Source organism: Xenopus laevis, chromosome 2L (genome assembly GCF_017654675.1).
Source record: "Xenopus laevis strain J_2021 chromosome 2L, Xenopus_laevis_v10.1, whole genome shotgun sequence".
Taxonomy (NCBI): domain Eukaryota; kingdom Metazoa; phylum Chordata; class Amphibia; order Anura; family Pipidae; genus Xenopus; species Xenopus laevis.
Genome location: NC_054373.1, coordinates 41,775,619 through 41,792,123, shown reverse-complemented (window position 1 = coordinate 41,792,123; position 16,505 = coordinate 41,775,619). Strand labels below are relative to the sequence as shown.

The following is a 16,505-nucleotide window of genomic DNA, read 5'->3' as shown; positions in this document are numbered from 1 at the left end:
AAGAATTTTCAAGTATTTTTCAATTGTTTTGCAGACAAATAGACTGTCACGTGATGCAAATGCTCATTGAGGGAGCCAATACCCGACACAATGGGTCGGCCCTGTACATTAATTATGCTCTTATGAACTTTGGGTAACCAATAGAAGATAGGGATACGTGGAGTGGTGCAATTAAGATATGCAAATTCCTTCTCAGTAAGTATTGATTAATTTTTTGCCCAATCCAGAAGACCACAGAGCGAAGATCTAAATCTATCAGTATGATCATTATCGAGGGACTCTACTTTGCACGGGGTAAAACTTAGACTTGGAATCCAAGTCTAAGTCCTGCCCAAACCGAATCATATAACTCACATGACTTTTTTTAACGAGGAAGTACATTTTTTTTAACCACGTGCTGCAGGCCCCTTCGTTAACTTATGTGCATATGCAAATTAGGGTTCACATTTGCAGAAGGAAGGACTCTGATTTAGCCAAAACCTAAAATAGATGATTTTGTGCATCCCTACACATGACTAACTGAAATGTGTGTATTATTTTTAAAAAAAAGTTTCCCCATCGTAAAATTCAAGGATAGTAGAAACCCATGGCCTGTATTAAAGCACTAAACTTTATACAATATAAGGACTTGTAATATACCTATATTTTACAATAGGGGGGTAAATTATTCCCTATATATTTGGGTTTCCTTCAATTGAAGCAATTGGGGTTCATATCACAGGGAATGAGAAACTGGGATGTTACTGTAGGTGACTATAAGGGGGGGTGAAACTGGGTGACTTCCAAAAATTTGTGTTAGTTGACACATAAGCTGGGATTCTCTTCATGCTCTGAGTTGTTAACAGAAATCAGAGCAGCATCATGGAGGTTTCTGGGTGGGGAGAAGACATTTAGCAAGAGATTTGTTACTTCTGAAATGTGTTCTGTACATTCTCAGCTTTTAGTAGGCACATTGAGAGAAGCAATCTGAGCAGCTCAGCTCTGGTGGCTTTTTTTTTAATCATTTCTGTTACCGTGTAATCAGGTAGGAGATTGTACATTGTGGGAGTTTTCTTTTTTTCCTTATTACTTATTATAATGGTGATTATGCATTTCAATTTCTTTTCTATGCTAGAGGATGAGTGTTCTACCTTCTTAGTAGATTTCTATTCATTTAAAACAGGAAATATATTCAGTTATTCTCAGCTCAAAACCCTCTGGGGCTGTCACAGTCAGTTATTTGTTCCCAGAGGTTCTGTTTGGCCACAAACTGGCTAAAGGGTATGGGCAGGAGTCTTCAGAATTTTATTTTGCAACTCTCCCAAATGTAAGACGGAAAGGACTAAGACAAAGAATAAAAAGTTCTTGAACATAATGAAATCTTCCTAAAAAAACCCCCACCAGTTATACCACCCCAGGCCCAGCAGAAGAAGGCTCTAGATTTTTATGTGTGGGTGTATCATCATATATATATAAATATATAAAACACACAAGAGCCATGAATATCCTGTACATTATATCCTTTTAATACACAAAAGCCATGAATATCTTGTATATTATATCCTTATAAATAGTGAGTTCTGATGTCATCAGTTATAAATGTGAGTTCTGATGTAATTTCTGTCACATGACTCACTGAAACTTGTGTATTATACTAAAGTACCCCCTGTTGCAAAATATGAGGATATTAGGAGTCACCTTGGAGTTCCATAAACTGTATAAAGACACTAGGCCTCGTTTTTTTATTATGGTCATGTAACTCCTTGTTAACTTATAATAACATTTTACAAGAGGGGGTACACTATTCTCTATTATATATACACAGTCATGTGAAAAAATGTGGACACCCTCTGAAAGCCTGTGTGTTTTTGTAACAAACTTGGATATATGGATATTTAATCCAATACTGGGAGATTCAAGAAATATAACTGGTTAATCAGCCATTCCACTGTCCAGAAAATAGTATGCAAGTGGAGGACTTTCAAATCAACTGCCAACATGCCCAGGTCTGGCGTTCCAAGAAAATTTAACCCGAGAGCAGACCGCAAGATGCTAAAAGAAGTCTCCAGAAACTATAAAACGTCATCATGGGACCTACAGCAGGTTCTTGCTACTGTTGATGTCAAAGTGCATGCCTCTACAATCAGAGAGACTGCACAACTTTAACTTGCATGGGAGGTGTGCAAGGAGCGAACCTTTGCTCTCTAAGAGAAAAATCAAGGCCAGACGGAAGTTTGCCAGAGATAACATAGACAAACACCAGGACTTTTGGAATAATGTTCTTTGGATAGATGAGTCTAAAATGTAATTATTTGGACACCAGAACAAAAGACGTTTGGTGCAAACCAAAGGAAAAAAAACTCATACCAACTGTGAAGCATGGAGGTGAAAGTGTCATGGTTTGGGATGCTTTGCTGCACCAGGACCTGGCCAGCACACCATCATAGGTTGGTAAGGATGGATGGTATGCAATGGTACTAATGGACAATGGAGGCAGCGTATTCAGGTTGCTCTAGGCACTGGAACTGCGAGCACCTCAGCATGGCGTTAGCGGATGTGACATCATGGCTCAATGTGGTGTCACTTCTGCTGCGTGCCAATCGATGGACCCTCCACTACTGCTGACGGATTTATAAGGAAAGCATCTGGCAGCAGGGGAAGTAGGGTTTTTTTCCCAATAAAGTTTTTCTTAGCATTTAGGCATCTGAGGGCTACCCCTTTGAAACAAATTGGAGAGGCTTCAGATGGGTTTTTTGCCTTCCTCTGGATCAACTTAGCAGTTAGGCAGGTTAAAAAAAGATTGAAAGGTTAAACTTGATGGATGTGCGTCTTTTATCAACCTAACTTACTATGTTACTATGTATAGTTATCATTATGAAACCCAGTAATCAGTCTAGTGAACAGTGGCTGCTAATAAAGTTAGATGAAGATTCTGAATACCAGATTCAATTAATGTGATTAACACCAGTGTTTTTCATAGAAGCCAATGTCAATACTGCAAACCTCATGCCATTAGGAATGCAATTTGCCTTCAGCAGGGAGTTGGAACAGGAAATCAGGGCACAGGAGAGAAAACAAGCCGAGCTATAAATATATTGATTGGAATGTCAGGTTATTTTGTGCACCACTTACAGCCAAGTGATGAAATGAAAAGAAATGCAGCTTTGCCCGATAAATCCTTGTAAGGTGAGTGATTAGACCGAGATTGAGCATGTACTCCCCACAGCTGATCTCCTACTGGCCTTAGATGGCCAATGCTGCGACTAATCTCATGTGTCAAGGACTGACAGCAAAGAGATGACATGAAAAGGACATTTAGAATCCAGCAAGAAAATAGAATTATTATAAAGCTATAGCTAAGAATACAGACATAAGGCAATGTACCGGGAGCTTATATTCCAGAAAATAGAAAATAAAAGTTGACAGAATGGAGTGCATTCAAGAAATACTGACTCCAGGAAAAGCATACAGGGGCCTTGTTTGCATATTAACTAAGACTAGCAGCTGGCTAGAATAAGGGAGGGAGGGGCAGAGAATTAACCATAAATACTGTAAAAGAACTGGAATTGGGGGAGGGTAAGCATTGTAATTACACATGTAAGAATGAGTAAAAATAATTGTTCCTCTGAGCAATTTTCCCTCTAAGATGTGCACACACAACAAATGGTGAAAAAAATCTGTAAAAACACATAATTGAATGCATATTTGCACTGTTTTTATCCCAACATACAGATTTTTTATAAAGTCTGCATGAAAGATAATTTTTGCATAGATTGTGGCTGCGTTGAAAAAAAAAGGCTCTTTCTGTATGTTGTTTTGTGTGAGCTTGAGAATCCGTACGGTTACATTGTACACAGTTTCGGGGGTTAAACTGCTTTTTGCATCCTGAAGGCAAAGAGAACAGATTCTGGCACTGCTTCTAAGACATATTCAAGTATGGGATCCATTATCTGGAAAACCAGTTAGCTAGAAAGTTCCAAATTACAGGAAGGACATCTCCCATTGGCTCCATTTTAATAAAAATAATTCACATTTTTAAAAATTATTTCCTTTTTCTCTGTAATAATAAATAAGTACCTTGTACTTGATTAATTAATTATTGGAAGCAAAAAAAAAAATCCTATTGGGCTTATTTAATGCTTAAATGATTTTTAAGTAAACTTAAGGTATGGAAAGACACCTTATCCAGAAAACCCCAGGTCCTGAGCATTCGGAATACTAGGTCCCATACCTGTATCATTTTTTGGGGGAGATAAAGCACTGACAGGGTATGGGAAGGTATAATTTCCAACTACCAGCTCATTTGCTCAGTCACCATTTATAGTGTTTGACACAATGCCACGAGCAGCATTAATTCTCAACAGCTATGATAAATTTGACAGTTTTCCTGGTTCCAGTGCCACTGTCAATTGCCAGCAACATGGTTTATAAAGAAAAATGCTCAATTGAGTGTGAATGGTGACATGGAAGTTGCAAGACAAAGTGACATAAAGACGAATGGGAATGAACAACAATTGATCAGGCGGAGGGTATGCTGGAAAAGCCCTACTGACAGTTGCATTCGCATTGTAAAATGCCATCATCAGCTGCAAGGATCACTTAAATGAATGCAAGAGCTTTGGTCTTTCTATTCATACAGACTGACCAGTGTCAGAACTTGGAAAAACTAATTCAACCCATATGTTTCCCCACCAGCAATTTACATTACTGCATTATTAGGAGATTAGTCGTCCGCGGTAGAGCAGATTTATCACAGGTGACTAATCTCCGTGCGTCATCACACTTAGGGGTAATTATTACATAAAGCTTCCTTAAGTTTGCTATAAAGGATCACCAGACTGATAAGGACAGAATACAGACAAACGCACTGGTTAAAATACACCATGAAGATCCCTGAAAAACACACCCAATGTAGCCATTGTGAAGGTTGGGATTTGTAATACAAATATCTAAGAGGCAACAGCTGTGATGGGGAACTCATAAAAGCACTTGCAATGCAAGTTATGTTTGCACGTGTAATTTCAATTATTCTGTTAAATTAAAAGTGGCATAATGCATAGCACACATAGAGCCGTCATTAGGTTAGTACTGCTGCCTTGAATCACTGGACTTTGGAGTTGTACAGGTCCATAATTCTAAGGAGGTTTTGCTGTACTGACCTTTCAGCCTAAATAAACACACTCAAAATTATTCTCTATATTTGCTTAGATGTTACTCACATAAATGCACACACAAATATGGGAAAAGGGGGCACTATGTTTCTATGTCAGATGTATTATATGAATGAAGTGCCATTACCCATTTCTTTTATGGTATAATGCCCGACAGCATACACTAACTGCACGTCAATACTGGGTACAGGCATGGGATATAATCTTCAAAAAAATTGGATTATTTAGATAAAATGGAGTCTATTGGAGACGGCCTTTTGAGCTAATTCTGGATAATGGGTTTCCGGATAACGGATCCCATACCTGTACTAGCACCCATCACAATGTTGTGTCCTTATACAGTATGTGCAGGCAACAAAGTGCCCAGATAAGGAATCAATGCAAGTGTACTCGCTTCCTGATACAGGCATGGGACCTGTTATTAATTTATTTATATTTAAATATTTGGTTTTTGTTAACTTTCAGACATGGAATACTGGGCTTTTATAGAGCCGGGTAACTCTATAATTTGCCCCCACCCCCCGGATGCCCAAGTTTTTTGTGTTCTCCAGATGTGCAGGAAGGCCCGATACCCACGAGACCCGCAGGTGGGGCTGAACCATCTGTGGGTCGCCGGTTAAGCTTTACTGAATGCTCTCCCTGCGTGCGGCCTCAGACTTCCGGCTTCCAACTACCAGTTTTATAGGCGCACGCCTGCCCTGCCCCTTTTGTGATGTCATCTGCAGGGCAGGTCTATAAATGGAGGGGGGCATCTGGGTACACCCGGGCGTGGGTTCGGGTCGAGTTTTTCTTGACCCCCACATCACTTTTTTCTAGATTATTTAATTTCCTCCAAAAAAAAAAAAAAATGGCAAGTTCCCCCTGCCCATGGACTGATGTAAAACCTTTGCAGTCTTTCTATAGCTCTGCAGAATATGTTGCTGCTACAGTATATAAAGGACAATAATAATATTTTTCTTTGGTTACTAATGGTTACGTGTTTGCTTTCATGGAAATACAATTTTTTCCTGGTTTTTACATTTAAAAGCCAGCCTGCTAGAGAAATCACATCCAAATGTCTAATGAGCAAAGCAAGTAATAACTCACAGACAGAACAACTTTAATGAACCTGCATTTTGCAAGCTGTGAAACAGGGCTGTAGGGACAGAATTCCGAAAAAATAGATGAGGATTCTTTTATTAAAAATGTTATGTAAGTGTGATTATTTGCATGGCTAAAAAGGAACATGCCTCATCTAAAATTCTTCATGTGAAGTCGGCAGAAACTGACAGTGAGTGAGCAAATAGATTTGACAGTAATTTTCTGTCTGGCTGTTTTGTTGCACAGTGAATCACCCCCAAATCTGCAGGCTGTGATGTATCACCTCATTCAGCCTGGGAAGAGCTGCTACATGACAGCTGATGGTTATGCTCTAAGTTCTAACTCTTTGTTTCGTCAGATGCTGTCTGAGCTCCAAGGCAACTTGATATAAAACAAAACTCACTTTTACATCTAATAATCTATAAAACCATCCAGCCCCAGCAATTTCCTTTTATAGAGAAACTTCTGTGAATGTCTAATTAGTTTCACAAATTCTAAATCTTTGCTTTCCCTTTTTTTTTATAGTTATTAATATAATGTTTTAGTCTGCTCTATCAACCTACTATTATTGTTCCCAGAACTACAGGTAGGCAGAAGAGGCAGCTGCCTAGGGCGCAACAATTAGGGGGCGCTGAGCAGCTACCTGTTCTGCCTACCCCTAGACTGGACCTGGCATTAGACTTATGCGCAAACGCCGGTACTGCACCTCTACGCAAATGCGTGCGCAAGCGGCTCTACTGTGCAGGAATGTGGGGGGGGGGGGGCGATCTTGCTGGCTGGTCTGCCTACGGCCTGCCTGGCCTGTCTCTGTTGTTCCCTCAAACATGTTTTACATCCCACACTAATAGGATGCATTTGTGCACACAATTGGAGGAGCAGGTGAGGGCCTGCATCTGACTCTAACCTGCAAAATGTTGCCATTGTAGGACCCACACCTGTGTGTTCTCACTCAGTGTATGCTACTTCTGTGTGCTCCTCTGGTTCTCGCTCTGTATACTACTTCTATGTGCTCCTCTGGTTCTCACTCTGTACTCTACTTCAATGTGCCCCTCTGGTTCTCGCTCTGTATACTACTTCTGTGTGCCACTCTGGTTCTCGCTCTGTACGCTACTTCTGTGTGTCACTCTGATTCTTGCTCTGTACGCTACTTCTATGTGCTCCTCTGGTTCTCACTCTGTACACTACTTCGGTGTGTGTGTTCTACGGATCTTTCCGTAATTTAGATACATTAAGTCTAATAGAAAATCATGTAAACATTAAACAATCCCAATAAGCTGGTTTTGCTTCAAAAAATTCCAAATGATATCTTAGTTTGTATCAAGTACAAGGTACTGTTTTATTATTACAGAAAAAATGGTAGTAATTTTTAAAAATTTGGATTATTTGTATAAAATTGTGTCTATGGGATACAGCCTTTCCATAATTTAAAGCTTTCTGAAGAAACATCCTATACCTGTATTAAGCTTGTGTACCTGAAAATGAATCATTTATTGAAAAAACTCCATTATTGTTTAACCTGTCCAAATACTATACAACAGTCAGCAAAATTCAGAAGTTAATCTGTATATTTGAAAAATTAAATTAACTTTGAGCAAAATATCCCCCAATAAAACCATCAGCTTTAAAGAGTCAACAAAATCCAAATTTGCTGAAATCTGGCTAAAACAATTCACACATACATATCAAATTTGCATTTTGTTGAAGAGAGAATTAAAAACTGCTTGAAAATATCTTGGCATAAACATTTTAATGAATCTTTCCTATGAGTCACTATTTACGGATTCAGAAAAAAATAGATCCGAGGCATTTGTGCTTTGTTTACATTTCTCCCCTGAAACCATGAAATAAGTTGTCAAACAGAGATTTAACCATCACATATGACAATGAAAACTAAAGTCTGATATTCTAAGTGTCCTCACAAGCTTTCTAGCAATTTCTAATTTAGCTAGATCGTTTGAATTTTAGAACAACACATTACACAATGAAAAACAAAAATTCGATTTTGCATTATTCGTGAACAGCTGGAGGATCACAAAGGTAAGCCCTTACCCTCAACTAAGTAGATGCTCATGATACTGTATTTTTACTTAGGGCTGGACTTCACAAATGTTTTTGGTCGGATTGATGCCCACCGACAAAACGGATGGAGTCTCACTTGTGAAGATATAATTGGACTGAATGAAAAGTCGGAGGTAACAACTACACAACCCAACTATCGGATGAAGACGCTGCTTTCTGCGTCCCCAGTCACATTGCGTCGGATGTAATGTAGTTGTTACTTAAGACTCCATTCGACTTGTCGCGTGCGTTGTCAGCGGGCGTCGATCCAATCAAAAATGCTTGTGGAGTCCAGCCCTTAGGCTTGGGCATTTATGAATAAGGCCTAGTTTTAGTTATAGCTCACAATAGTGCCCCTGAAGACTGAAAGAAATTGCCAGTCTTGGGTCTAGGATTAAGGCTAAAAAACTGTATTGCCAACAAATTCTGCAGCACAATAAATGGGTGTATACATTGAATATACAAAAACAAGAAATAACCAATACAATTGAGCTAACACTCCTAATAAATTGTTTTATACACAGGGCAATTTCCTATACAATTATTGCCTGATAAGCCAGCACAAAAGTTTGTCAGTTGGTGTCAATGGGGGTCAGTTATGGTGTTTTGAGCTACTTAAGAACTATGCCATGCCATGTTTAAGGGTGGTGCAAATACCCAGCAAGATGCAAATATGAATAGTATGGGCACTAAGAGCTTTGTAGGCCAAGTGTTTGGATGGCTGGTAAGTAATTAGTTGTGAAAGTTTGTCTTGAGTTACCATTGCAACAACAAAACCAGGAGACTGCATATAGGGCTTGTCAACACCAATGAATAGTATAGTTTAAGAGTAGCCACACCCAAATCAAGAAAAAATTAAGTCTGTATAATGAAAGAAAATGCTATTCTATGAATCTTTCCAACATGCACTGATTACAATGATTTTAACTTTTTTTGTAAATGTTCTGCTGCAGAAAGCAGTATTTGGTGGTTTCTATTCCCTGAGCAACTTGTTCTCACTGTTATTATGTTGTTGCTGGATAATAACTGGAATCAGAAGAATACCAAATGTTACATAAACGTTTTGGTCAAAATCTGGCATCTAATGTGCATGATAAGGTTTCAGTAAAACCATCCAAATCCCTTGCATTATCTGAATAAACGTTGCCTTCCACTGTTACACAGTTCATATCAAAAATGCAAAAGCCCTTTGAATTCAAAACCTCCAAACAATCCCCAGTGCACACACACATATAGATATATATATTATATACCTATGCATACCTATAAATACACTTTCAAATGTATAATACAGTGAATAAAATACCCCCTCTTATAAAATTTAAGTATATTATAAGTTACCAAGGAGTTCCATGACCACATAAAAACATATAAAAACAGGCCTAGGGCTTCTGGTTTTTATACAGATCATGAAACTCAGAGGTGACTTCTAATACCTTCATATTTTGCAACAGGGGATACTTTATTTATTAAAATACACAAGTTTCAGTGAATCATGTGACAGAAATGCCATCACTAAGCAGTTATCACTACCTATGCTAAACTAATGTTCAGTAATTCCCCTTCTAATGTCCAAAGGGGTGCCCTCTGGTTTTTAGATGCTTTATCTGTCTCTATATGTCCTCTAATGTTCTTGTAAAGGGTAATAATTTCCCCTCACAAGTCCCTTTTCTCCAGAGAAAACAACCCCAACCTTGACAGTCTTTCAAATTATGTTTTCTCCCCTCAAGTTAGTGCCCTTTTTTTATGCAAGACAGCAGAAGAAGAAACATAGCATAGCACCACTATTTTGCCCAAAAAGGCAACCTCTTCTCCCAGCTAATGTATCGTGTATTCTATTAGCCCACCAAATTACATCAATCTCTGAATTTCCTCACCATCCAAAACACCAGCTTCTCAGTGCATGAAATTTACTGCCTCCTGTCCAAAGATCTCCTGACTCTATATGCTAAACAATAAAAGACCTCCTGGCATGTGTTTCCATTTACAAGTGGAAGCAACTACTGTTTGATTAGGAGTGCACACAATGAAGAAACATGCAAAAAGAGAAATGTCTGTGTTACGATTAGGGATGCACCGAATCCAGGATTCGGTTTGGGATTCGGCCTTTCAGCATTCGGCCAAACAGAATCCTAATTTGCATAAGCAAATTAGGGATGGGGAGGTAAATTGTGTGACTTTTTGTCACAAAACAAGGAAGTAAACAAAGTTTTCCCTTTCCCACCCCTAATTTACATATGCAAATTAGGATTCGGAATCGGTATTCAGACGAATATTTCAAGAAGGATTCGGGGGTTAGGCCGAATCCAAAATAGTGATCCAGGATTCGGTTTGAACAATCCCCAAGGTCCCGGTCTCAGCTCAGTCTTTTGCCTCTCCGCTACTCGGGTGGCACCAGGTCTTATAGTGAGAGGACATGGAGAGAGCTCTGGGTAGGCAAAGGAACGGCACGTAGTACAGAAAGGACGGGGATCAAGGAGCATAGTCAAGGGACAGGCCGCGTCAATACCAAACTAGAGCAGGCAGTACAGATACAGGAGACGGAAGAGTAGTTGGGGTCAAAGGTCAGGTCAAAATACACCGATATCGTGGTACAAATAGAGGGAATAGTCAAAGTTCATGCAAAGGTCAGGACAGACAGCAGACAATTCAGGAACAGGGACAGGCAAGGTCAAACATGGCGGAAACAATCAACAGATCTCTCACCCAGGAACTACCAAAACAGACCTATATTGGACAATAATTCTGTGCAGAGCAGGGTTTTTATAGGCAGCCTAATGGCATACACTGATCACATGGGGCCAGATTGATAACAGCTGAACCAAGCCATGCCTATTTGCAATTACTTGTATAGCAATGGGAGTGAACCGGGGCCTTAGCTATCTGCTCACATAGAGCAGTGGTAACTCAGACAGCCCTGAAACACCTGGTCCCTGGTTTAACTCCAGGCAGGATATTACAATCTGGCCCAAGTCTTCCCATGGAAGTTGGTAGCCTGTAGAACAGAGCTGTGACACAGATCACAATCAGCGTTGCTATTCTCATTTATTTAACCAACAGAAATGATTGATTTAGAGAATATCTGTCTCACTCCCTGTTATCTTTCTTTCACTTATGCAGCCACATAGGAGCAAGGCATTTGGAGGTCAAAATGCTCCCCTCCACCTGTCACAGAAATAATCTATAGGATATGCCTGAAGCACAAGCAGAGGAGTAGGGATCTTGGTTTGCACCCGGGCCCACAATCCCCTAGTCATGCCACTGTTCATACCCTAAGATCACAGCCATACCACAGAAATAATGTAATCATTGCTTAATGACATGGTGCTTGTATTATACAGGACTGAGGCTAGTCAAGTCTCACACAAACCTTTATTCACCACTGACATGGCAAACAATTACCATTGCAAGGGATTGTACAGGTATAACATCTGTTATCTGGAAAGCTCCAAATTATGGGAAAACCGTCTCCCATACACTCAATTTTAATCAAATAATTCACATTTTTAAATATAATTTATTTTTTCTCTGTAATAATAAAACCACCGCGATCCCAACTAAGACATAAGTAATCCTTATTGGAGCAAACATAATCCAATTGGGTTTATTTAATATTTAAATTCTATTTTAGTAGGCTTAAGGTATTAGGATTCATTACGGAAAGACCCCTTATCCGTTTCCTCTATAGCGTTCAAATCCCCCTCCCCACCTCTCTTTTTCTTCATCTTCTAATTGACACAACTTGACTTTCCCTTACTGGTCAATAAGCTCCCCATCAGTAACCTATGTCATGTGGAAAGGACGTATTCTCCATTGGCCCAGGGGCCTTAAAGCATCTCATGGTTCTCTAGCACAGGTATGGAAGCTGTTATTGAGAATCCTGGAGTTTTCTGGATAAAGGGTCTTTCTGAAATTTTGATCTCCATGCTAAAAAAAAATGTAAACATTAAATAAACCTAATAAGATTGATTTACCTCCAATAAGGATTAAATATAAATATATATTTATATGGGATCAAGTACAAGATACTACTGTATTACTACAGCGAAAAATTAAATAATTTTTCAAAAATGCAATTACTAGATTAAAATGGAATCTATGGGAGATGGCCTTCCTATAATTCGGAGCTTTACGGATAACATATTCCATACCTGTATGTAAAAAGGAGAGGGAACGTGTTCTCAGTCTTTCTGGACTCCATCATAGCAGGAGATGGATCTGCCAGAAGGCCCAAGTATAAGAGAAGAAAGGTTTGGGCCCTAAGGTAACCATTCATCTGTAAATCTGGGGTAACAAGGACCTTTTAAATTAGGTTAGTAAGTGACATAATAGCATCCTGTTACAGTACACCCCATGGGCGTAAGGCATTCAGGGCTAGTGAGCAAGAGCAGTTCTGTGTGCAACCAATGAGAAGTCATCAGGTTATTACTCCCTATGCCAGAGTAGGGACTTCAGAGTGGTAGGATTAAGGGCAGTGCTTAGTCCTTTGGCGTGCCACTAAATATCTAGCACAAGTGTCCTTTTTTTTTATTGTTGTAGTTGAACTAAGTTACACTTCCTGCAGACACTTCCACTGAGGGCTCAGCTGAGAGAGGAGGTCACAATGTAAAATTCCCTTCTGTTCAGCATCTGTTATTTTAAAAGGGTTCCATGTGACTACCCCCTCTACCTGTTAATTGCAAATGACAGCTCACTCTAGGAATATTATTATATTTTTATTATTATATAATTATTATTATTATATTGGATTCTGTAGGATATGAATTATACAATGCCACACCTTGGTAGTGTCAGGGAGAAACATACAGCAAGAGGAATACAATCTATGCCGCAGTTCTGAATTCGAAAAGGAAAGTACAGCAAACAGTGCTACGAGCAGATTTAGTGTTGTATTTGTGTTCCACCCACCATTATCTCCTACAGACAGATAGGGACTTTAAGAGCAACAATGTGTGCAGCAAATCTCCTCAACATTTTTCTGTCCTCCCTATTTATTTGATGCATTGTGGGTTCAGCAAAACAAATGAACAGCTGCACTACTAGTTATTTTTTTGGTATTGGTCAGACCACTAAGTGAAAATTGCAGTCTCTGATTTGCTAAAGAATCATTTACCCAGTGTAAATGGGATTCAGGGACATGTAGTTCAGAGCCGTACTTTGAGATTCTTGTTTTGGCACCTACAGGGTTAAATATGCCTGACCTGAAGGCTTTAAACCAATAAAATCCAGTTTAATAATAATAATAATAAAAAAAAAAAAAATATATATATATATATATATATATATATATATATATATATATATAATGAAGATGATATCATATCATCCAGTGTAATTCTTACAGGCATCAGCAGAAGGGAAACGGGGAAATGATTGCAATTATCTCTGTTTTGATGTTTTTGCTTTATGGGAGACTCATGATAAAAAAGTCATTTTGTATTCAGGGCACATTTGTTTGTATCTATTGAGCTGTCCAGCAGCATTAAAGCCACACGGTGCATCAGAGACAGAAATGTCCTCAGTGCTGTACATGCAGATAACGCCCTTCTGCAGGGACGCTTAGTGCAGCCCCCCTGGCGGAATACCTATAGGGAGTCAATATAACAGCAGGGTCTTTGGTATTAGCAGCACTAATGCAACAAGTATATTATCCAAACTGTCAGACGACAGCTGTAAAACTAATACTCCCTGCATCCCCCAACTACTATAACTACTCCCTGCATCCCCTTACAGACAGATGCCATTTGGCAGATGCCTGACCTTGTAGCTGACCACTCCTCTGAAGGGCCACAGGTTGGTCACCCCTAATCTAATAGGTCACAGATTGGTCACCCCCCCATCTCTGTAAAGCCACAGATTGGTCACCCCCCATCTCTGAAAAGCCACAGATCGGTCACCCCTCATCTCTGTAAAGCCACAGATTGGTCACCCCCCCATCTCTGAAAAGCCACAGATCGGTCACCCCTCATCTCTGTAAAGCCACAGATTGGTCACCCCCCCATCTCTGAAAAGCCACAGATTGGTCACCCTTCATCTCTGTAAAGCCACAGATTGGTCACCCCCCATCTCTGAAAAGCCACAGATCGGTCACCCCTCATCTCTGTAAAGCCACAGATTGGTCACCCCCATCTCTGAAAAGCCACAGATTGGTCACCCCCCATCTCTGAAAAGCCACAGATCGGTCACCCCTCATCTCTGTAAAGCCACAGATTGGTCACCCCCCCATCTCTGAAAACCAATAGATTGGTCACCCCTCATCTCTGTAAAGCCACAGATTGGTCACCCCTCATCTCTGTAAAGCCACAGATTGGCCACCCCTCATTTCTGAAGGGCCACAGATTGGCCACCACCCCCCCAAAGTAAATGTTATACTCACAGCACGTAGCTCTCGGGTCCGATCCTTCATTCTGATCCCAAGCAGAAGCCCACGGGGCCACAGAAAAATATGGACAGATGTCTCACTGGCTTCTCCCAAACACTCGCCGGATACAGGGTCTCGCTCAATGTGTCATAGGGGCAGACTGTCTGGAACACATAGGTGTCTGCCTGCAACTTGTCTGGGAAAGAAGCTCTGCCTGATCTCTACCCTTTTAGCGGGTAGCGGGTTGCCCCCGTCCCCTGAATAAAGATGTGTGCAAATACACAGCACTCATATACACAGCTCAGATGGACCTGTTAGCACACAGGAGTTCAGATGCCTTTTACAGATTCTGTACCAGCCATACATGCACCTGCAGCTTCTCCTTATTGTTGCAGCTTCTTTCCCCACTGATGTAGCTAAGTGCAGACAGCAGCGTTCAGCATCCCTGCTATACTACTTCCCTGTCTCCTTGCTGGAATCACTGCCCCTGCTCCTGCCTTCCTCCCAAATCTGCTCTGCACAGTCCCCAGCTGTGCTTACATCCTCCCCTATCTCCCTCTCTCAGCCGGGGATTGTGGGAGTGGGCGGGCAGCACACAGGCTCTTGTTGATGTTTAACCCCTTTCTCACCCGGGATCAGTCGTACTGTATCTGTTCTTGCTCACGCATCACTCAGTATGGGGATTTACACTTGTCCCTGCTTTAAAAAAAAAAAATTGTCAATTGAACATCCATTTAAAAGCATATGCACTGTGGCTGCTGTATACACAACACTAATGACTGCAACAGGTAAACAGCCCTCCTGTGAATTTGGCTATGTCAATATCCCCCAGGCACCAGCCATTATACTGTAATGCAGAACAGTGAGAGGGGAGGGAATCATTGTACTACTGGCTACAACGGCAAATACTCAAGTTGCACAAGCGCTGTAAATATTATTTAGCATTTGTTCCTGCAGTTGTTATTTATAAGCAATGACAGACCAGGACACAAATTATGCATTTCTGCTTTATTTACCCTTTGTGCTTGGAAAGTGACAGTTTCAAGTCAGTATATAATAAAATATTTGCCCCTAGATTGTAAAGATTTATGGGCAGGGCACTGCCACCTCTTGTCTGGATACTTCCCATTCAGTGTCGGACTGGGATGCCAAGGGCCCACCAGAAAACTTTAGACTGTGGGCCCACTTTCCAATCTATTATTCTTCTTCTCCACACTCAACCTCTTTATTCCCCCTTTTATATCTTCTTACTATATTCTTCCATTATTACACTTTTTGTTTTCCATAAAGAAATAGGGAATGACCATGAAATAGGCTAAATTGTTAGAAGCAAGAGGGTCCACTGACACCTTGGCCCACCGGAAGTTTTCCTGGTATCCAGGTGGGCCAGTCCAACACTGTTCCCATTTAATTATAATGATAATAAATAATGCATTTCTGCTTTTTGTACCATTTGTTTTTGGAAAGTTACAGTTTCAAGTCAGTATATGATAAGATATTTGCCCCTGGATTGTAAGGATCTATGGGCAGCGCACTACCACCTCTTGTCTGGGTACTTCCAATTTAATTATAATGATAATAAATTATTCATTTCTGCTTTAGTTACCATTTGTTTGTGGAAAGTGACAGTTTCAAGTCGGTATATGATAAGATATTTGCCCCTGGATTTTAAGGACTTATGGGAAGGGCACTACCACCTCCCAGGCCCGGACTGGCAATCTGTGGGTTCTGGCAAATGCCAGAGGGGCTGCTATAAGGTCCCATAGAAAGTCAGTATTTATTGGGCTGGTGGGGGCTGTTTGGGCCTCTATGTGGGCTGATTGGGCCTCTGTGTACCTGAAATGCCAGGGCCTATT

The 16,505-nt window shown here is 40.3% G+C and overlaps 1 protein-coding gene across 2 annotated transcripts in view; it reads right to left on the bottom strand.

The window, feature by feature from the left end:
• The window catches only part of stx1a.L (syntaxin 1A L homeolog), a 90,882-nt gene extending 75,667 nt beyond the window's left edge, over positions 1-15,215 (bottom strand). The window contains exon 1 of one of the 2 annotated variants that reach the window (XM_018246184.2): positions 14,665-15,215. In XM_018246184.2, coding sequence (XP_018101673.1) covers positions 14,665-14,694 — 30 coding nt within the window. In that variant the 5' untranslated portion in view covers positions 14,695-15,215. The remainder of the gene's footprint in view (positions 1-14,664) is intronic. The other variant, XM_018246182.2, reaches the window with a different exon arrangement.
• Positions 15,216-16,505: the final 1,290 nt, after the last annotated feature.